The sequence below is a fragment of the Chiroxiphia lanceolata genome, chromosome 3, assembly GCF_009829145.1.
Source record: "Chiroxiphia lanceolata isolate bChiLan1 chromosome 3, bChiLan1.pri, whole genome shotgun sequence".
NCBI classification, from domain to species: domain Eukaryota; kingdom Metazoa; phylum Chordata; class Aves; order Passeriformes; family Pipridae; genus Chiroxiphia; species Chiroxiphia lanceolata.
The window spans coordinates 101751627-101774320 of NC_045639.1; the positions used below are offsets into that span (position 1 = coordinate 101751627).

A 22694-nucleotide genomic window follows, 5' to 3' on the forward strand; every position below is an offset into this window, starting at 1 on the left:
TAGCTGACGACCCTGGTGAGATGCTGAGTACCTCAAAGCAGGGCAGCAGCCTACTGCCTTGAACCCAGCTCTGGCAAAGAAGTTGCTAGTCCCAAAGGCAGTTGCATCGTGGTAGAGGATGCACATGAAGGAGGAACAAATGCAATTGAATTAAACTGCTGCAATAAGAAAATTCAGTGTGGACACTCATTTCCAAAAAACAGCAGCACAGAGTTGCAAAATGCTTCCTCACAGACCCTCTCCATGCTCTCCCTGGTGTTTCTCTCCTTGCAGAGCCATTGTCCCCGGGGCAGGGCTTTGATCCCCTGCTCTGGGCTTCTGGGAACAGCAACTGAACCACAGAGATAGCACAGCCCTTGCAATGTGACAGCCCTTGGCCACAGCCCAGGGTGGTGGCTCTGGGGTCCTTTATTGGGGTGGGAGGGTAAATGAGTTTGGCTGGGGTGGGGAGGGTGCTGCTGCAGCTCTCTGACAACTCTCCTAGCAGCTGTAGAGGTGGCATGAGATAAGAGGGTGTTACATGGACACTGGTGAGCTGTTTGGGAGCTGCCTGGTGTTCCTGCCCCTGGCACCTGCTTCCTGGGACAGAGCAGGATCATGTCTGTGCCTGTTCAGGCTGCCTACTAGGATGGGGTTTTGTGGTTCTCCAGAGATGGAGATGTGTATTTAGATATGTATATTGGGATGTATATTCAGCACAGAAGGTCCCACAGAACATCTCCTGAGTGGGGGCCTGCACTAGTCGAAGGTCCTAAACAGGACCAATAAAAGTCATAAGTCTAATCTCTCTCTCAGAAATGTTGGCCATTTCTGATAAGTTGCAGCTGAGGAGAGCTTAGAGCCAAATTTGTGACCTTGACATTGACCTGCTGAAATGAATAAATAATCAGTTTGAATTTACAGTGTTAAAAGCGATGGTGGAGGGGAGTACTCTCATTTTTCTTCCAAATCCACTCATTACAGCAGTAAATTTAACACAGTACCATTATACAGTTCTGCTGCTCTCCTGCTCCTGACTCTCTTCCAGCCAAGCACAGTGCAAGCTGGGACAAATAACTCGTATGATCAGATGACAGTGACCACTTGGACTCATCCAAGGCCACTGTACAACCCACATAACAGAAGAGCCTCCAAGTCTCATGGAGCTCCTGGTTTCACTAAAATTGCTTCAGGGAAAACATTTAGTTGACAGAAACAGATCGTTTGTGGAATTGGATGAGGAAAACTATGTTGTTCAAAAAAGACTAATTAATTAATATGAAATAAATGCTGACTTTTTAAAGATTGTGAATATTTCCCTCTTCTTCATACCTGTGTTCTCCCTTCCCTGTGCTATTTATTTAAAACGTGGAACCAGGAGGCACAAGGAGTCAGTTTCTCCAGGAAGCCAATTTCTACCTCCAAATGTAGGACTGTGGCATCTGTATGTATCCAAACGCAGAAATCAGTGTTGAAAGTGAGGAGGAATAGGTAGGTAGGAGGGGCCAGAGAGAAGGGGAGAGCAAGGCAGAGGCAGGGACAACGTGGTATTTCCAAGATCTGCACCCCAAAACCAGGTTATGGCTGTTCCCGTATCCGGAAACGAGTTTTGGATTTTGCGAACGCCCCCGAATCATTCCCAAACTGCGAGACTCAGATCGCCCACCCTGACCTCTCTTCCCAAGCGCGAGGGGGCGGGGCGGGGGGCGGGGCCTCCTCGCGCTCTCTCCCGCCTTTTCCGCGCGCCGCTGGCGCCAAAGCGGAGGGCGGGTCTCTTCCTCCCGCCACTGCAGGCACAAAGAAGGGCGGGGCCCCGCCCGACCTGCCAGCCAATGGGAACGCGGGGGCGGGCGGTGGTGGGCGTTACGAGGGCTGTGATTGGCCATCCCGCCGTTCTGGCGCCAAGTTCGAAGGGGATATAAAGGGGCGGCGCGAGAAATTCCATTTCCTGCCGCTCATCTCGCCGCTGCCGCCGCTGCTTCACCCTTATCCTCAGCCATGCTGTCTGCCCGCGCCCCGCTCGCCGCCCGCCACGACCAGCCCCAGCTGTCGCCCAAGAAGGGCCAGTCTCCTGTGAAGAGCTTGTCGCCCATGAAGGGCCTGGCGCTGAGCGACAAGGAGAACACGGTGAGCCCCCGCCTGCCCTCCCGCTGTCCCCGCCCGGTAGCGCTGCAGCGCGCTCACCCTGCCCCTCTCTCCCTGCAGCCCCCCGCGCTCAGCAGCGCCCGCGTCCTGGCCAGCAAGACGGCCCGCAAGATCTTCCAGGAGGGCGACTGGAAACCGGTGAGTGTGGAACGCCCGGGCACGGCACCGCGCCCGCCCTTCTCCCCTTGCCCGGGGGCTCCTGCAACCCCTGCTCCGCTCTCACTTCCAATCGGTGGTTTGTCCTTTCTCGGAGATGTCAGAAATTACACCGAATGTTTTGAGTTGGAAGGAACACACAAGGATCATCAAGTCTAGCTCTTTAAATAAATACGGGGATCGAACCCACAACCTCGGTGTTATCAGCACCACGATCTAACCAATTGAGCTAATCTCAGGTTCTGTCCCCGCCGGGGGCTGCACCTCCCTTTCCCTCTCCCTCACGGAGGTCTCTTTCCCCTCCTTTCGCTCTCCCTCACAGGGGTCTCTTTCCCCTCCTTTCGCTCTCCCTCACAGGGGTCTCTTTCCCCTCCTTTCGCTCTCCCTCACAGGGGTCTCTTTCCCCTCCTTTCGCTCTCCCTCACAGGGGTCTCTTTCCCCTCCTTTCGCTCTCCCTCACAGGGGTCTCTTTCCCCTCCTTTCCCTCTCCCTCACAGGGGTCTCTTTCCCCTCCTTTCCCTCTCCTTCACGGGGGTCTCTTTCCCCCTCTTTCCCTCTCCCTCTCGGGGGTCTCTTCCCCCCCCTCCTTCTCTCTCACGGGGGTCTCTTCCCCTGCCCTTTCCCTCTCCCTCACGGGGGTCTCCTCAGAGGCTGCCGCCCTCAGTTTCCCTCCCAAGTCCTGCTCCGCCCCAGGCCCCGGTCCGGAGCAGCCCCGAGCCGAGCCCGAGCCGCTCTCCCGCCTCTCCAGGTGCCGCGGGGTGCGGAGGAGGAGGAGCCGCTGCTGCGGGAGAACCCCCGCCGGTTCGTCATCTTCCCCATCCAGTACCACGACATCTGGCAGATGTACAAGAAGGCCGAGGCCTCCTTCTGGACGGCGGAGGAGGTGAGGGGCGGACGGACACGGCCGCTCCCGCCCGCAGCCCCGGGGCGGAGCGTGGGGCGGCCCCGGCACTCGGGTCCGGCCTCCCCTCTGAGGCACCGTTTCTTATCTCTCCTGGCAATGTCTTAGGTGGACCTTTCCAAAGACATCCAGCACTGGGAGTCCCTGAAGCCTGAGGAGAAGTACTTCATTTCTCACGTCCTCGCCTTCTTTGCTGCCAGTGATGGCATTGTCAATGAAAACTTGGTGAGTGTACAGAAACAGTCCTGACAGGAATACTACTTTGGGAAGATAACCAGATAACTCCATGTTCAGCACTTGCTGTGGGTGATCCAGGTCGTTTGCTGGTTCATGGGAGTGTTACAGCATTATGATGTATAGTGCTGTCCTATGTTAATTTGCAAATTGGGGTTGGTTTTGTAATCCAGGAGTTTGTCTACTCCCCATGGGGCCCTGAGTGCTGCCTTACAGTAACACTTGCCTGGTTCAGCGCCCGTGTTCTGCTTCCACCCTCTCAGTGCTCTTCTCCCTAGTAAGGGATAAGTAAAACAAACACATTTTTCCATTTCTCTTGGGCCCAAAGAATGCCTCACAACTTGGAGCTGTGAGGGGTTACTGCTCTGCATATTACTGTTAATGATCCACATGTCTGGAATTAATCTGAAGGTTTTGTGAGCTAACCAAGAACTGGTCTACACAGCATCAGTGCCTCAAACCTGCAGCTTATAAATGCTTATGCAAACACTCATTTATTTCCTCTAGGTGGAGCGGTTCAGTCAAGAAGTACAAGTGACAGAAGCTCGTTGTTTCTATGGCTTCCAGATTGCCATGGAAAATATACATTCAGAAATGTACAGTCTTCTTATTGACACCTACATTAAGGATTCTAGAGAGAGGTTTGTGTTGCTTGATGATGAAAAGTTCAAAACTTGCTAAATATTCAGATTTAAATGCTGCATATCAGTTGTTCTCTGACTTTTAGGCTAATTTTAGGGTGTAAACTAGGCTTATATAAAATACCACTGCTGCTTAAGACCAGTTTTACTTCAGAATATCTTTTTAGTCTCAAGTGCAAGAACATGCTTAGGTTAAGAGCGAAACTGAAACCACTCAATACTGAAATGTAAAAGGTGGATCATTCAAATAAGGGGAGTATGTTAAACTACAGTAAGTGCTCATATGGAGGACCCCTGCACCTAGTAGGTAGCTATGTAGGAAAGTTTCTCTGAGAATGCTATCCCTTCTATTAAAATATTATTTCTAAACCTCAGTGCATTTATTGAACAGCTAAGCACTTAAACATAGCATGTGCTGCTCTTACCACACTATTTTGCTTGGGGGAAGAAAGGCATGTTGCATTTGCTGAAGAGTGGCCTTTGGTCTTGATTAAAAGTAAAATGATACTGAAAAATTTTTATAATGAGATTACTCGATTAAAAAATTGTGTCTTAAAACTAACAGTTTGGAGCAGTTCAGGCTGAGTTGTTCTGGTGTTGTCAAATCAACTCCCTGTCGTGTGTTGATGACATGACATCAACACCAATGTCATGTGGTATTGCAGTGCTATTTGCAGTTTAGATATATTGCTACTACTTGAAAATTTGGCCATGTCATTTCTACTTTTGAGATGCTAAATTCCAGCAAGAATTCCTCGCATGAGGGGCCTGGTGCCTTGGCACTGGGAGAGTGGAGCCTGGTTAATCTGTAGTTTTTGAAAGCTTCATTCAAGTGCAACACTTTGTGAAACAGTCTCCCCTTGATATGGTCATGGGAATTCATGTGAACTGGTGTTGATGTGATGGGTAGGTGAAAAGGTAGTTAATTGGATCAAATAAAGCTAGATTTGTGCCAAGTAAGATGGGGAAGGAGAAGGATGAAGGTGCAGAGAATGTTTGAGTGATCAGATTGTTCATGGCAGTGAATGCTGATTCTACTGGTTGTGCCTATGTCCATCCTAATGAGTTTTATCTTTCTCAGGGAATTTCTTTTTAATGCTATTGAAACATTACCATGCGTTAAAAAGAAGGCTGACTGGGCCATGTGCTGGATTGGGGACAAGAAAGCAACATATGGTGAGTTCATCTATTGGAAGCAAAGTGAAATTCCTTCCCTAAAGATGGAGGAACCACCATTTCTCCAGACTTCACAATTCATAGGGATGGATTATTGTCACAGGGAGAGTCCATGCTCTCCAGTATAAGATAGTGATAAAATTCTGGAAATGAAGAAACTACTTCATCTTCAAATGAGCTACTGACAGGAATTTTTGTAAAATTGCTGGCATTATGATTAGTAAGGTCATGTGGCAATCATCATATGCCTGACTATATGATCAAATTGTAAATTGCTGTCACATCTAGAACTGCACTGGCCATCTGTAGCCAGCAGACATGTCTGGTTGGAGGCTGTAGCTCCTTAGCCTTGCTAATTGCTGCTGTCTTACTTGAAAGGTGAGATGAGATGGTACAGATCATTATTTCACTAGCATTAAAGCATTCTTCATGGCCGAGGTTCCTTACTTAATCAAAGATGAGCAGACACTGGCTTAAATCAGCTGCCAAAATGACTGCTTTTTCAGTGAGCTGTCTGGAAAAGGATGATATTGATGGTTAACCCAGGGGGAAGGAGCCTTGGCTTCAGCTACTTAGTAGCCACTCTGTTTAGTTCTTGCTTCCACTCATATTTGTTTTGTTTAATGACTAGAAATCCTTATTGTAATAGTTTTTAGGACAGGCCATAGCTCACTTAAGCAGAAGCAACTTCATTCACCTTGCAGGATGCAGTTCATTGGTCTATTTGTAACTTCTGGGTATTTATTAATCCTGCTAAGTTTTCTGTAAGTAAATATTACTATCAATCTTCTCTTAACAGGAGAACGTGTAGTAGCCTTTGCAGCTGTGGAAGGAATCTTCTTTTCTGGCTCGTTTGCATCAATTTTTTGGCTGAAGAAAAGAGGATTAATGCCTGGACTCACTTTTTCTAATGAACTCATCAGTAGAGATGAGGTATGAGTCAAATTCTAGCAGATTAAGATCGTAATGTGCCACAGTAGCTCAAAGGAATGATACTCAACTGGAGTATATTTACAAACAGGCAGTAAGGCTCACTGAAGTGTGCAAATGTGTCATTGTGAATCTTGCAGCAGGGAATGAATGAACTTGACATTTTACTTCCTCTAAAGTAGTTTAGGTGTTCTCACCAACTCTTGCAGTTGTTGCACCTGACCGTTTGGAGCAGGTGCAGCTCGGGCTGGCTGAACTTGCTCGTGTGATGCCTTCTGGTGAGGCAGAAAGCTGTCTGTAGGGAACACTAAATAATGTGGCAAGGGCAAAGGTGATGCCACTTACTCTGTTCCTGAAATAATTTTCTGAAACTTCCTTCCAGGGTTTGCACTGTGATTTTGCCTGCCTCATGTTCAAGCACTTGATACACAAACCATCAGAGGAGAGAGTAAGGGAAATCATCATGAATGCTGTTCTCATAGAGCAGGTAATTGTCTGTCCCTTGTTTAGAAACTTGATTGCAATTAAACAAAGCTGGAAAGCTGTTGGGCATAAAATTAACTTGGCTAGCACAGAGTACATGCCAGTGCTGTATGTGAAATGCTTGTTATCTGCAGGAATTCTTGACGGAGGCACTGCCTGTGAAGCTGATTGGCATGAACTGCACTTTAATGAAACAGTACATAGAGTTTGTGGCAGACCGGCTGATGTTGGAACTGGGATTTAACAAGGTAATGCTCTAATCCGTAATACACAGAATATTTCATGGGGAAAAGGTAATATTAAGTTTAATTTCCTTCAGAAATCCAAATTGGGTGCAGCAATATTAGTTTAACTTGTAAAATCATTGAGCAGTCCTGCTGCTAGGTCCTATGTGGAGACCCACAGAAGGAAGAGCAAAAGGGTGCTATGGAAAAAGAGTGTTATGAGTAGCTGTGCTTCTGTCAGCTGCAGCTAAAACACAGGAACAAATATGGTAGAGAAGGCTTGGGGCAGAGATTTTTGTTCACTACATAGTGAGCTTGTTGGTGCTGCCATTAGACTCCTTCCAGCTGGTCTGTAATGCTCTTGCATGCTCAAGATGTGAGCATCAGCAGTGACTATAGAATTGCTTGTGTGTTTCAGATATACAAAGCAGAGAATCCTTTTGACTTCATGGAGAACATATCTTTGGAAGGCAAGACCAATTTCTTTGAGAAGCGAGTAGGTGAATATCAGAGGATGGGAGTCATGTCGAAGCCCACAGACAACTCTTTCACCCTGGATGCAGAATTTTAAATGAACTGAGACCATATGCATTAATGTACATAACACCCTGTTTACAGAGAATCATTCAATATATTGAGTCACAGTGTGACTTGATTTCTGTACTAAAATCCCATTCTTGTAAAGTATGGTGATATTGGTATATTTTAGGAGGCTGGTGTAGCTCCAACAGTAAAATCCCTTTTAGACTTTGCCAGTGGTGTTAATGCATAGAATGTTTAGATGTATCTTACAGTACATGCTATTCCATTTCATGAAAGATACAGGCACTTCATTCTGCAAGATGGGAGGTTGTGGGCACTGACCCCTGGCTTCTGCTGTTCTCATCATAAACAAAGGAACTGTTGTAAATTTGTCAAATAGTCTGTAGAAAATTCTGGAGGCAACTACATGATCTCACTGCTTTCTTAGCAGGTTTTAAGTTTACCTTTTTTTTTTACTATTGTTTTAATAGTTTGTACATAAACTTGGCACTTTAATGTGTAAAATAAACAACTGTCTTGTAATACTCAACAATAGTAAAATGCAAGTAAAAATCTTTTTTCACGACGTGCTTCTTCCCTTCTTTTCTTGGTGCTGTAAATCAAACTATCTTGAAATATATTGAAGAACAGGAAAACACTTAGTATGGAAGGTAAAGAACTAAGTTGGATATTCTGGGTACTGAAAAATTAGATGCAGCTGGCTTCTGGACTTGATTTCTTCTTTATCTGGGAACAGTATTTCATGTAATAAAGAGGTGGTTGGATTGAGTGTTGTACTGGCTTCAGTGCTTCAATGGGCAAAGCTGTGTGCTGATTTCCCTCTGAATTGCAGACTTTGTGAGGAAATGCAAGTTCTGCAGGAAATTGCTGCTTAGTCATGTGGTTGTTAGATGTCAAGTGAAGTTGTGCTTAGCTCTGACTTTCAGATAGACTGCACTTAACAGATGATGTTTCAGGGTAAATTCAGCTAATTCAGGCAGGGGCAGCATTTAAGCTGCATCATTCAATTTTTAATATATAACAGTGAAAACTGCTACAGCGTGGTTACTCCCACAGTAAACACAGCAATAAGAGTGAGTATGCTTAATATAACTGGTGTAAGGTATGTGGTCTGTGAAGAAGGTCCCCATGATCTCAGATTAGAGTTCCTGCAAATGATCTGCAGTGAGGTTAAATGACAGTGGGATAGACTAAAATTGGCTACTGCCTTGCTGTACAGTAGTTTATCCATGATCTAATCTAACATCCAGCAAGGACTGTTCTGCAAGTTTGCCTTTCTTTACTCAAGCACAGTTGATGTGAATAAAAAGCTTTACAAAACTCAAAGCATTTTCTTCATAGGAAAGGATTGTGGAGCTTTTCTTGCTGCTCAAGTGCTCCCTCTTTTAAAGCACAGTAGTTGTGATGCTTCTTGGAGAGGTGCTGCCTTGGTATAAAATTAACTGCCTTGCTGGTCTTTTCTTCTTTCCTTTTGATTGCACTGAGGATGATGGTGTGTGACTGTTCTTCCCCCAAGTCTGTGAAGCTAGCAGGATGCACATGCTTCCAAGGCTATCCTAGGGAGAAAACCCCCCCATAAATAATTAAAAAATCCCAAGCCCTAAAGTCTGGAATTCAAAGTAGAAGGTACAGGACTGTTAACAGACAAGGGCATTCTCTAATAATATCCTTGCAGCAGCAATGTTGGTAACAGGTCAGTGATTGCAGTGGCTTGAGAATAATGTATTAGGAACTGGAATAGGGATGTGCTAAATTGGATAGCCAGTCACATTATTTTGAAGCATTGAAACTTAATGCTTGTTTCTGCTTAAATATCAGCAGCATTTTGTTCTGAGCAAATTGTGCTTTGTGCTTTTTCTTGGCTTGCCTTAGCAGTGAAAGCTTTGATCAAATTAGGTGATACAAAGCATCAGAACTCAGGGTGTTAAGGGGATGTTGCCTAGAGCACAAATGAGGCAGTAATAAAATACTGAATTTAGTTTGGACACAACTGATTCAGCAGCATTCAATTTATTTTCAAATCTGATAATTTATATACTTTGGTGATGTAGAAAAAGAGTAAGACTTCTGACCTATGAGTAGGGTCTACCTACGTTATAACAATCTCTTCCCGTTTGATTCTTAGTATATGCCAAGGATCAATACATAGAAACAATTAGGGCAGAAAGCTTTAATATTCTAATCCTGGGAGGTAGGAACTGGAACTGTATTTTCAACATAATATAGGAGGAATGCTTGGAATGGATGTGTGATGGCCAAGTAATAGTTTGTAATGGGAGGTAGGAGGAATGTCCCTTTTAGCCAAGCATTGCTCTTATGGGGTAATAGATATTGCAGTTGTGGACACATTAGAGACAGATTAGACAGGAAATAGAAGGGATTCAACAAGAGAACTAGACTTGCTGTGGCTGCTGTTAATCTTATCCTCATGCTGCCGGTGTCTAAATGCCTACTTAGTTTTGGTACATGTACTCGCTATAATGCAAGTCAGCTTTTCATGTACAGCCTGGAGAAAAGCTATGCATCTGGTCCCACCTATTTTAGTTCTCCGTTCTCACAAGGATTTAAATGTCTTGCTGTTGCTCGAACAGATTGTGTCCAAGTCTTGATGAAATATGTGTTTAGTGAAAATGGATTACTTTCCAATTTGACTGAGATACAGTTGTTTTGACACTTGATCCTCTTAAGTATTAAGGGAGATGTCTTTTATTTCTTTCCAAAAAATAAATTAATACTCCCCAAAATAAATTTCAATAAAGATTTATCTGACCCTTTGGAATATGTTTTGGAATGGAGTTTGGAGAACCTGGAGAGATTTGAAGTGATGAAAGTGCAGATGTTTTTATCCATGTGTGAATTGGAACGGGTGCCTGGTAGGGGCTCTGCCACAGTAATTGCCATAAGTGGGAAATGATTAGGCTGGTAGAGGAAAAAATACTGAGAGGTAAGTAAAACTGGATGTATTTGGTGACGCAGTGCTCTGATGTCTGTGGTAAATTTATGCAGAAGTGATCTCTAGCTATCCCCTGTGTTTTTTTTATTGCTGTTAAACTGAATGGCTTTTAATAGCAGCAGATAAAATGAGAGAACAGTAACCTCAAGCATAGTTTGTCATGCTTTTTTTTTTTTAATTGTAATTTGTTAAAAAATTGCATGGATCAAATTACAAACAAATTACATGGATCCAGGTAAGAAAGCTTCCATAACATTTTCACTTCAGGTTACATGTCAAACACTGAAAATCCTAGGCAATGCAGAGGAGTTAGAGAAGCAACCTAATGTCAGCCTTGTCCTCAGGAAGCAACTGCAACATCAGAGTGTAATGACAAATGGAAAATCCCCAGATTTCTCAAATTTCCTGGGGGTGATTACAGCAGTTTGTGCCCAGAAAAGGTCAGAGAACAGTTGCAGCTGCTCATGCCTACTGCAGGGCACAGCCAGCCTGTGAATATGAAGACACTTTAATAGTCTGATGTGATCCCTGAAGGTAACCACTTCCTCTGCACCAGTCAATAACTGGAAACTTTGCCTGGCAGAAGCAGTAACTGAACAGAGTTATGCTCATTCCAAGCCTACTTTTCCCAGTCTGCCACAGCTTGTTTTATTTTAAGCTGTCGATTACCTCTTGGAGCTTTGGCCTCTCTTTGTGCATAATGCATTATGAGAAGTAAACACTTTCATCAGGAAGGATTTGAGAGCTACAGAAAGCTAAGTCTTGTGTCCTGTTTGCTGATGGACAGCTAGTTTTTGGTTAGGAATTCATCACTTGGGACTGTTTCTGAGATCCTATGATCTGCACAGTCTTTTGGTTTCTGTGGTAAAACAGTCTTTACAGGAAGAATGGTGAAAGATTAAACTAATAGGAAAAAAGTCTGTTATGTGTCAGAGCCTTGTGTCAGATACTGGTTTTGCATCTAAAGTTATACCCAATTGATCTTTGAAATAATGATAATATTGCTGCTTCCTGAGTCTGCAGTGAAACAAGGGAAAGCTCTATTCCTTAGGGAGTATTGCAGACCCCAGTGATGAAATCTTAGACATCATTGATCAGCAGATAAATGGTGGTGTTTGGTCATCTGCTCTTAGATACACCTGTGGGACATGGGGTGGGGTGAAGAATACCAGTTTTCATTCTACATCTGGTTGTTACTGGTGCTCTGCTGGTTATAAGCTGAGGAACCTGTGTTCCTGTCATGATCCAGAGGTAGGGCCAAGTGAACAGCAAATCCCAGTGCCTTGACTGGCCACCAGACCTGTGGCTTTGGCTCCTGACTTTAGGTTTCTCCACACCACATTGTGCTTTCAAATCTGGAGAAAAGGGTTTGAAGGTGAGTGCTTCACACTTGAGAAGAAGGGGTTGTGTTGGAGCCCTTCCTGCTATGGATGCCTATCCATAAATAGGAATTTAAAATGTGTACCTTTTCTTCCCCCTGCTGTTAGTCTTTTTTAAAAATAACCTTCAAATATAAAGAGAGAAATACCTTGGTGGAATGGTTTTGCAGTTCTTTCAAATAACCAAATTACTCCTGCCTTTTTCCTGGTTTTTGTACAGGGCGTAGTTTGTGCCACAGGTTATGTTGCTTTGTTCATTGGATGAAGATTACAGTGAATTGCTGGAAGATGCCTCAGCCGTACAGCACGTGGGAGCATTTGCCTGATGCTGACCACTTGTGTTGAGGTTTTCCTCTTGGCCTAAGGGTGAAGACTCCAGCGTTGGATACACACAGGTGCTTCTGAGATGTAGACTGGGGAAAAAAACATCCTGGGAATCCCAGGCCAGTTTCTGCTACTAGTCACTGGTAAGTAATTCGTGTTTTCTAAGTATTGTAGGATTTAGCTGAAAGTAGGAAAGGGTTTCCAGTTCTTAGGTGTCCAAATCTTGAGAGTATTGAGCTTCCAAAAAAAAAGTTGAGCTGTGTTTCAGTTCTATTTGGGATCAGGGGGTGCTGCTATTTCTGTTATGAAGTGCTACTAATATAGTCTGGGATGGTGTGGGCTCCCCCTTGGATCAGGCCTAGCAGAGAGTCGAGTTTAGTTTTTTGCTAGATTGTCATTTGACCAAGGATCTAGCAAATGGATTGTCAGGTAATTAGGACTGTTCATGGCATCCAAACGAATTGTGGGGTAACAAAGCCAGTCTGCTAAATCAGTCATATGAAGACTGAGGTGTTTGGCCCCAGAGGAAGGTGCTTGCAGGTATTTTTTTGCAGATGGACTAATATTTAAGGAAATCAGTTCTTGCAGTCTGAATATGTCCTAGGTATGTTTCTGGAAAAAGAGTACCTCCAGATCCCTGGCTCTAAAAATGCAGCATGGGCTACAGCACCAGGGGAGGACAGTGCAGTGACTCTGTTGCATTTGTTTCAAATTCCTACTTCACGCTCATCTGCATCTTTGACAGATGAGCATTTATACAGCACTTACACAGCATTTTATTTCTTATTTTGCTGGTCTTCTCTGACACCTTAAGTCACATTGCCAGGCATTTTTCCTATCTTCTTAGGTAGGGAGCTGCCTACCTTGCTTGTCCTCTCTGTCAGCTGTCAGAATCCAGCTCTTAGGTGCTCCCCAAGGTGTTACCCTAATGCTCTAGCTCAGAGGCATTTGTAAGTTCTTGTAGATCCAGGTCAGGCAACAGCAAACACCAAGCCTTGTGTTTTCCAGCCTCTTTCTGCAGCCTTGTGGGCTGCTCTACTGCCAGGAGCTGCAGCAAGTCTGCCTTCTAACCAGTGTTGGCCAAACCTTTCCTGCTTCCCTTTGGAAGGTGTTACCTCATTAAAATGAAAATATTTTGTCAGCATTTATCTTCAAAATACTCAACAAGCAAAATCCTGATGTGATTTTAAAATCAAGATGAAGCATTTGGCTTCAGCAGTGTTTTTTGTGGTGACTTCAGCACTTCTTTTGTCCTCCTTTTAAGTAATGATTTTGGTTTGGTCCAGGAGTTTGCAGTAAGTATATTTAAGTGCTTCAGAATGGATCTCCGTCTTCCCGCCCCTGGATCTCTGCTCTGGGAGACATTGAAATGTATTATTCTTGTTCAGGACACAAATAAATAGTAGTTGTGGGTTGCCACCTGCTTTAGTTTAATCTTGGTAATCTCTAAGTAGCAGAGACTATGTTGACAGCTGAATTTCCATATACCTCTCTCTCTTCTTGGTATTTAATTGAATAATTTACCTCTTCTTGAATATATTTTCAGGGTGACTTTCCAAAAAGAAAACCCAAAACCCCTTACATTTCCTTGCTTCAAAAGTTAACGTTTAGCAGACAGCAGTGACTTGGCAGGGAAGCTGTGGAGCAATGAGCAGTTGTTGGGTGAACATAAGGGGTTTGAGGTGGGGAGTGTATTAGAAAGGACCATTTTATGATAGGGAAATGTTAACTGGGCCAAGTTCAGTGTCTGTTCTGACCGTAAATTTCTGTGATGCCACTCAAATGCAATCTCAGCTGTAAGGAGGACTAAATGTAATTCACTCCTAAAAGGAATTGAAATATTAATTGTATATTTGATTTGGTAATAACTTTAAGCAGAACACACTGTAGGCTTATTGAAGGCTTAGCAATAACTTTGCTATTTCACTTACTGCTTGTGAAAATTGCATCTCATTCTACTGATATATCTATTGCAGTTACTCTTGATAATACTGTAAATGCATACAGATATACAGACTTTGGAAAAGATGTTCTGATACGGCTTCATTGCAGTGTGTGAATTAAGACTGGTAAATGTTGGGCAACCTACCAGGATTATTTTTAATACACATTTACATAAAATAGTTATCCCTTGTCAAATTGAAAAGCTATTTAATATGCTAAGTAGGTTAATTTTATGATAAGTTTTTAATATTGCCACCTTTCCATTATTTAGCTGTGATGCTGCATTTCCTGCTACTAAATCCCTGGGATTATATATGAAATAGTTGAATGGCTGGGTTGCATTTAAATTAATTAAAGTAAAAATGTTGCAAATAAAATGTTAAATATTGCTGTGTAGATATTCAAGAAACAGATGTTGATTTCACCACTTTCATCCCCAAATAACACATGCAAAACCAGATTGAGGCACATTTAAATATGCCTATACATCCAAGCATAGCTCTTCAGGCTCCCCAAGGGAGAGAATTTTGTGTGGCTTAAGGAAAGTTGTTCACCACGGTGGAATAGTTTTGTTTAGAGAAGGCATTTTGGAACAGGCTTTCCAAAAATGATCATCATGCGACTGGTCCCAGTGGTTGTGTTGAGGTGCACAGGGAGGGGCTGGTTGGTGGGGTGCTGCTGTGTCCCCTGGGGTGGCATGTCTAGTTCTGGAGATCTCCAGGAGACGAGCGCTCCCATGACCTGCCACCCCCTCCTCTTACCTGTACACACACTGTTGCTTTGCTGGCTCAAATATTATTGCTCTTTGAGTTAGGCCCCTGCCACAGCAGTTAATCAAAAATCTTCTTTTGGAGCAATTTGTGCTGTATCACGTTCCGTGTTGCAAGCAGTACATCTGGCTGTCACCAGGGGGGCTCCTTAGTAAAGAAAGCAACAGCTGCTCCAGCAGTTCAGGTGACATTGCCAAACACTGGCTGTTTATGAAGTGCCAAGTGACTGTCACACCTGGGGGAGAGCTGGGCTACAGGAGCTTTCCCTCCCTATGTGAATATGAGTATGGTCCACATTCATTTGTTTACTGAGTGCAGGGCAAGATTTGCACATGTGGAAATCCTGCTCTGCACAAAATTTCGTAGCAGACTTGCTCCTTCAGTGTGGTACAGGCTACTGTGTTCCTCCAGGGAGCTGCCTGTTCTGCAGCACAGGTGCTTTTCTTACAACCTCACAGACATGGGACCACATAGAAGTGCATCATATGTGCTGATTCACCAGGCAACAGCTGAGGATGGGAATCGTTTTCTAGTAGATGTGTCATGTTTTAGTGAATGCCAGACTTCTGTTAGTGCTCTCTTGCACCCATCTCTCTGGGTGCCCTTTCTGGTCATGGCTCTCCTTGCACCCTTCAGCAGATAACAGTCCAAGCAGAAAGGTGGATTTAATGGGGTGGGATGAGAAGAGAGCAGAGAGGGGCTCTTCATTTTGTCCTACAGATCCTCTCTTTGGGGTTAGTTCTCAGTTCAGGGTAGTGTTAGTCAAAGAATAATTTATATTGGTGCAATCACACAGTGAATTGAGGATTGGGGGTTAAAGGTGGGTTTTATTAGGCCTAAACATGGGTACATGCCTGCCCTCCCTATACACTGAACAAAGCACTTGGTGATACTTAACTCAGGTGGAAGGTGGGTGCATCTGACTTAGCATGGAAACCATGTGTTGCTGTGCTGGTAGTTCATTCAAAATGGACAGTGCCATAAACTGAGAGGTTACATCTTCTGACCTGCAAGGTGTTCCCTGTGCTGTGTTTAGCTGGGTGGCTTTGAGGACCAAACCTCTGTTCATACAGCTGCCAGCACACAGTGATGCTGGGAATGTGGCTGCAGGGGATGGAGCTGGCTGCAGTGAGTACCCAACCTCAGCTCCTCCTGTGCAGCCTCACCACATCTGAGCACAGCAGCATCTGCCTCTGAGTGTGACTTGCACCAACACCTCTCCAGGAAAAGTTCTCCAGCAGCTGGCACACGTGCTTCAGAGGTGCCACAACGCCTGGTGTGAAAACTCAGTTTCCCTGGGCTTAGGTGAGCCCTTTAAACTGTTTTATTTGGAGATCAGTTGTGCCCTGCTTATCACATATTAAAAACATAGTAGATTTATCTCACTTCTTATACATGCAAACAGGAAAAATCCAACCAAAAGTGCCATGGTAACGGGGTGAAGTGATGCAGTGCTGCAGGTGCTGCACCTACAGCCACTCTAGGTAATCACCGTGCTTTGTTGACAAAGCGTGGGGTTGTGAGTCTTGCTCTAAATATTTACCAGAAACTTTGCTTGGGAACGGTGAATATTGTGACACAGGATAGCTAAAAATAGAATTCTCACTGGTAATTTTTCGGTCTTTGGTTTCACAGTGTGAGATGTGATTTTCAGAAGAGCTGTACATCTGTGTTCCTCCCCTCCCCATTCAATCACAGCATCTTTGCAAATCAGGCCTTTTGTGCCTCCCAAAATCAAGTTCTTAAATAAAATAGAAGACAGAATGATGGAAAAAAATAGACCCTGAAATCATAATGGAGCGTGTTTATCAGGGGGGCTGTTAATGCCCCATGTGACATTTTAAAGTTCACCAAAGGGAGATTGGAAAGGAAGTCCCACAGTTATGTAGGACTTGGGAACTAGGTTCAGAGGCTTTTCAAGTTGTTTGTGCCAAAGGGAGACAAAAACCTCATCAAGAGGAACAAGTGGGCTACCGTGAACCACAAATAACTTGATCCTGCCTTTGCTGAAGTGAATGGTTCCACTCTGTATTGTCTGAGAGAGAAGGCTGTGAGGCTCTTGCAAACCCTACCCTAATTAATTGACTGCTGCCTTAATGCATCCCAGGAGCTTGGGGTGATGCTCTGCTGTGTGCTGTGGGAGTCCACTTGATCCTGAAGCAAATCATGTTCGAGACCTCCTGAGATGTAAGTTAAAAATATGATTTTTTTTTTTTTTTGGGAGCCTACAGAGCCTTCTGGTAAGGAGGCTGTTTCTCTCTTTGTACTGGAAGCTCTGCTTAGGCAGAGGAGAGGCTCAGAATTGTTTTGCTGTGGGCTGACCTGTCCTCCTGTTCCTCCGTTTATCATTAATATTTTTCCCCCTTGGCCTGAGGACAAGGGTCCTATTCTCATGCATAAGGGTCAGGCTTTGAGATGGAAAGGAGTGTAGTGCCCTTAAATTTTTCCTGCTGGGCCTCTAGCTCTGTGCTTTAAGGTAGAACTAACTTGCAGGAAAATTGAAGCCTATGTGTCAAACGAGCAAGACTTTCTGAACTACTGACCTTGTAAGAGTGGCCTGGAGGGTGTGGACTTCTGATTCACCCTCAAGTAGCAATAATCTATCTGGCCATGTAGGATAATCTTGCTGGAAGCATGTATGGGTGGGAAGTTAATGTGCTTCTTCCACATGTGGGATGGATAGATGTTTTTGTGCTGTCTTTCAGGGAGTGGAGATTGTGATAAAAGCTCTGTCCCTAGACAGAATGCTGTATTTCTCTCTGCATGTCACTATGGTGTTCCAGCAACTATGAATTGCCAGGTACTCTTTCAAAATAATGGTTTCTTTAATTATTTATACCTTAAAGGTCAAAGAAGGTTTTGTTTTGCCAGGTTACAGGAACAGCTAGATGAGTCAGAAGAACAATTGTCAGTGCCATCAGAGGAACCTTGATATTTGTAACAGGAAGTTTATAATTAAACTGACTCATCATCATGTCATTTGTGTTACCCAAACCCATGTGTCCAAAAAATATTATTAGCCTCATCTTACATTACAGAGCTGTGGCTCCCTCCACAGAGGTGAACATTGCTAATGCCTGGTTTTGTTGTTAGCTCTACTTGTGGTGCTGATGCCTTGGAATGGATTTGAGGTGTGGAAGCAGCGGGTCAGTGCTGTAGCACAATCGTATGTGTTCTTAGGTGAGCTTTCAGCATGTGTACAGCCTCTCTGCATGATTCTGTGGGTACAGATTCCTGAAAGGGTGGATTATTCTTCCTTGAAAGTCCATAAGAACACCTCCCCCAGCTCCCCCCCTGCTATCTGCTAGACTTTTTCTAAAAATCAGGCACTTGTTGCTAAGTCTTCACTTTTCAAGAGGCTTCTGGTACTGTCTGCAAGAAGAGTAATTTCCCCCATAGCAGCCACATTTCCTTGGTGTTGATCTTAATTAGGACAAGTATATGACAAATAACATTGCCCTTAAAACTTAATGAATAATTTCACCAAACAGTTGTTAATTACTTCATAAAGCTACTGCCCTCAGACTTGATTGACATGGTACAGAAGACACATTTTTAAATATCTGTCAAAAGGATAGTTATTCATCTTGGGCAAAGAGCTTCTGGGATGGAGCAGGCATGCGGTAGCATGACAAGCAAGTGTCATGTGTGAGTTATCCTGGGATTCCTTTCATCTAAGTTTCTATGCTTATGACAGAGAAATTTGTATCTGGGCTGGTAAAGCCAGGTTCCTATTAGAGCTGATGAAGGGGAAGAGATAGCTCGTTTGGTCAGCGTCAGACAACAGCTCCCAAATGGATGGAAGGTGCCGTACAAATGCTTGTTTCTTTCCATGAATGGCACAGGCAGTCTTGGGGATTAACTCTTGTTTTGGCATCTGGTGAGATGAATTCCATCTTTACACAGCTGGAATCTCATCGTCTCCCCGATGCATCTGAAGCTTATGGGCTTTGTAAATGGAATTCTCACTGCTGCCCAGCTGCTGGTCCCCTGTATCACACTGTCCTCCCCTGGTTCCCTCTTCTGTATCTCACATAACCTTTTTCAGACCTTTGCTGAGCAGGCACTGTGTTTGCTGCTTAATCCCCAGGATTATGTGATGGCTAAAGTGGTGAACCCACGGAGGGCAGCTTACACTAATGCGCTGGGCTGTGAGCGGCAGCAGGAACAGTGAGAGCCCCTGCAGCCAAATCCAGCCCTGCCCATCTGTCAGAGCTGCCCTCCGTGGTCTCGCTGGGTTTTTAAAGGCTGCCTGTTGTCCTGGGCTGGGAGCTGCCACATCCTTGTCTCAGCAAATGTAAACAGAGAGGCACAGAGAAGGCATTCGTGTGACAGCCATTTGGATGGGAATGAGAGCATCACAGTACCTACGGAAACTCACAGTCAAGTACTGGCTCCTCTCATCGCTTCACCTGTCAAGCTCATGAGTGCCTGTCTCCTGAGTTTGCTCTGATCTCTTTTGCTGCTGATCTTGTCTGTTACACTTTCTGTTTTGTGTTTTATTTCCTCTTTGTGTGATCTGTTTGCCCTCTGTCTCTTTCTGCAAGTGCTCCCTCCCACTTTGCCCTGATGTTCTGCAGCTGAGATGAAGAGAGAAAGGAGTGTTGAGGTGCTTGTTTTGCACGAACCCCACTACTCACACTGAGGGGTGCGAGAGCCGAATTAAGTTTATTACAAAGGGCATCAGTTTAAATACAGTGTTTAAATCGTGTCACATGATCTTTCAACCAATGACATTTTAGTATTTCATTGAGCATGCGTGAGAACCCAGAAAACTACAAGTCCCAAAATGCTTTGCTAGAATCTTCCTGAAACATGAACCGTTGCAGAGTGTGGTGTTCGTGTTGATTTTTTTTGTGTTGTTTGGTTGGTTGGTTGGTTTTGTTTATTTTATGTCTGTGGCTGAAAGGAAAAGAAAGGGATGTTGGAGCATCTCTGCCCAGGTGGGTACAGGCAGTCCTGAGCTCACATGGAGCAGATTCTCAAGCTGTGCCTGCATTCATGCAGGCGGATGCCCGAGCTGTGCAGCAGCCCCTTTGGGCACAGAGGCCACCCATAGGAACGAGAGCTCTCTGAATAAAACATTTGTCCTGAGAGAGCACATGAGATGCAGAAAAAAATTTAGGTCATCCTTAATCTGTATCAAAGATTAACTTGTTGAATGGTTCTTCATAAGCTTGTCGCAGATGTGAGGAACATGTAATAAAAGTCAGATGTAAGTAGGTATTATGGATAGGTATATAAACAATTTATATGTTAGCTTATGTATTTACTAACACGTGTAAACCTTTGTGTGATGATTATTAACCCTTTATGTGAAGACCTTGAATAGAACTTTCATGTAAACCTTCCTACAGTAAACAGTGGCCTCCTGCTTACAGAAAAATGTGTTTTCTGTGATTTCCTGCATTAACAATGTTGTACTGTCTCATTCTGAAAAGACCTCAAATGGAGAATTCCCTCTATTCCTTGGCTGCTAATGAATTTTGCAGGTCCTTGGAGGGAAAACTCTGAAACTTGGGATGTTTTTTTCCCTTATACTGGGAAGACCAGTGATGAGGACAAAGACTGCCCATCTGATCCCATCTGTTGCTCAGAGACGCATCCTCTTGCAAAACTGGGCTTCCTTTCTGCTGTAGCTCACTCCAGAGTTAGACCCGAGACAACGGGGGGCCATTCATTAGCAAGTTCTGTGTTTGCAGAGATGCTCAGGCTTGCCTGGGGCTGTGGGACAGCATCTTCCAAGGAGTACTGTAGGTGAAGCCTGGGCTGCTTGGGAAACATTGTTCTGCGCAGCCTAATGTGTGGAGGGAGCAGCAGTTTGCTGACTGTGTTGAGGATCTAAAATGTAAGATGCAGCAAAGTTATTACCAAGCTGCTCCTTGCAGCAACTTTTTTCAACATGAAGAGATGAAGCAGATGATTATGTCTGTGAAGAAACAGAATGGTGATGCACAGCCTTCCCTAGGGTGGGAGTTAGAAAACCAATCAAGCACATCTCTCCCATCTTGCAAAATAAATGTGCTTCCCTCACAGATTGAAGGAACAATCTGGGCCTGGCTGTGCTCTGCTACAACTGCTTGACAACTCTTGAATGCCCTGTTACAGGGCAAACCCCCTTGTGTTTAGTTCATTCTGCTGAAAAAGCTGTTTGCAATCAGCAAAAGGGGCTAGAAATAACTCTCCACCACCCCTGTTTTATCCACCTGCTACAAAGCAGCCAGAGACTAACCCCAGCTGGAGCTGTCCCTCAGCCTGAGCCTAAAGTCCCAAGGTATCCTTCTTACCAGCTAGATTTCCTCTAGGCTTGCAGTGCTATTGCAATGTGGTGAGCAGCTGGTACCTGGCTCTGCCAGGCCCCACGAGGTATCCCCCTCTTGGTTCCCTTGCCAGTTCTCACTGTGGGATGCCCCCCAGGAATTTTCCTCTACTTGTCAAACTTTTTCCTTCTTATATTCAGTAACCAGGTGTTTGCTGGGCCAGGGGAGAGCCTCTGGATGTGCATGCATACCTAAGGGCAAGGGTGGCCAGCTTACTGCTTGTGAGTGATTTGTGTGGGGAGAGTAGGAGCTTCTGATACTGAAGCTGCAGAATCCTTGAAAGGCAGCCTGGCTTTGCTCAGCTGCTTCCAGCGAGTGCTGTGGCCTTCAGGAGCCCGTGCCTCCATTCATCCCCGCTCTTTGGCTTCCTAAGGCATGCAACATGAATTTTGGGGCTGGCTACCTAGAAGAAGAAGTCTTTCAGGGTTAGGGAAGCCTGTTCTCCCTGTGAGTTAAGAGCCTGATGGGGGTCATCCATTCTCACCTGGGAAATGACAGAGTGAGCCCAGCCCTTAAAGACCCTGCAGCCTGAGATTAATTTAAACAATCAAAATCAAGTGCCAGCTTGAGTCCCTTACGCAGCTGAAGAAATTGGACCAGACTCTCCCATGTTCCCAATAAAGCATCCAGCTAATGCTGTGTAAGAGACTCTTCTTTCCTCACCTCTGGCTGAGAAATGTGGGGAATATTTAAGGAATGTGTCTTTTTGCCCAAACCCTGTTTTATTTAGAGCTTTCCATCTGTGTTCAATTAGTGCTTCATTATACCACTAGTGGTGTTACGTTTAGAAAGACATGCTCAGGTAGGGCATGAAACATACTTTACATTACATGAACTCTTCCTTGTTCTCTTGTCACTGAGTCTCTTTGCTTGTCCTCCTCCATCCTCACCCCAGCAGATGACCCCCTTGCAGAGCTGGTCTGGTACATACCACAGTGGGAGAGAAAACAAAAGCCTGTGTTGATAATAGTATGGCCAGCAGGACTAAGGAAGTGATTGTCCCCCTGTACTTGACCCTAGTGAGGCCACACCTCGAGTGCTGTGTCCAGTTCTGGGCTCCTCACTTCAAAAAGGACATTGAGGTGCTGGAGCATGTTCAGAGAAGGGCAACAAAGCTGGTGAATGGTCTAGCAAATATGTCTTATGAGGAGTGGCTGAAGGAACTGGGGCTGTTTAGCCTGGAGAAAAGGAGCTCAGGGAGCTTGTTGCTCCCTTGTTGCTCTCCCCAACTACCTGAAAGGAGGCTGTAATGAGGCGGAGATTGGTCTCTTCTGCCTGTCTCAAATGACAGTACAGGAAGAAATGGACTTAAGTTGCACCAGAGAATGTTCAGATTAGATATTAGAAAAAATTTTTTCACTGAACGAGTGGTCAAGCACTGGAATAAGTTGCCCAGGGAGGTGATGGAGTCGCCATCTCTGGAAGTGTTCAAAAGGCATCTGGATATGGCACTTGTGGATATGGTTTACGGACGATGATGGTGGTGCTGGGTTGATGGTTGGATAGGATGGTTTTCAAGGTCTCCTTCAACCTTGATGATTCTGTGAAAAGCTAAACTAGAGGGCTGTGTCAAATCTGTTGTGGTTATTGAA

General features: G+C 44.6%; 1 protein-coding gene across 1 annotated transcript; it reads left to right on the top strand.

Annotated features, from left to right (window-relative positions):
* Window positions 1-1857: 1857 nt before the first annotated feature.
* Window positions 1858-7974, top strand: RRM2 (ribonucleotide reductase regulatory subunit M2). The gene is made up of 10 exons (XM_032682771.1): window positions 1858-2106; window positions 2185-2262; window positions 3029-3163; window positions 3290-3406; window positions 3923-4056; window positions 5138-5232; window positions 6032-6165; window positions 6545-6649; window positions 6780-6893; window positions 7288-7974. The coding sequence occupies exons 1-10, from the start codon at window positions 1978-1980 to the stop codon at window positions 7438-7440; spliced, it is 1194 nt and encodes a 397-aa protein (XP_032538662.1). The 5' UTR covers window positions 1858-1977; the 3' UTR covers window positions 7441-7974.
* Window positions 7975-22694: the final 14720 nt, after the last annotated feature.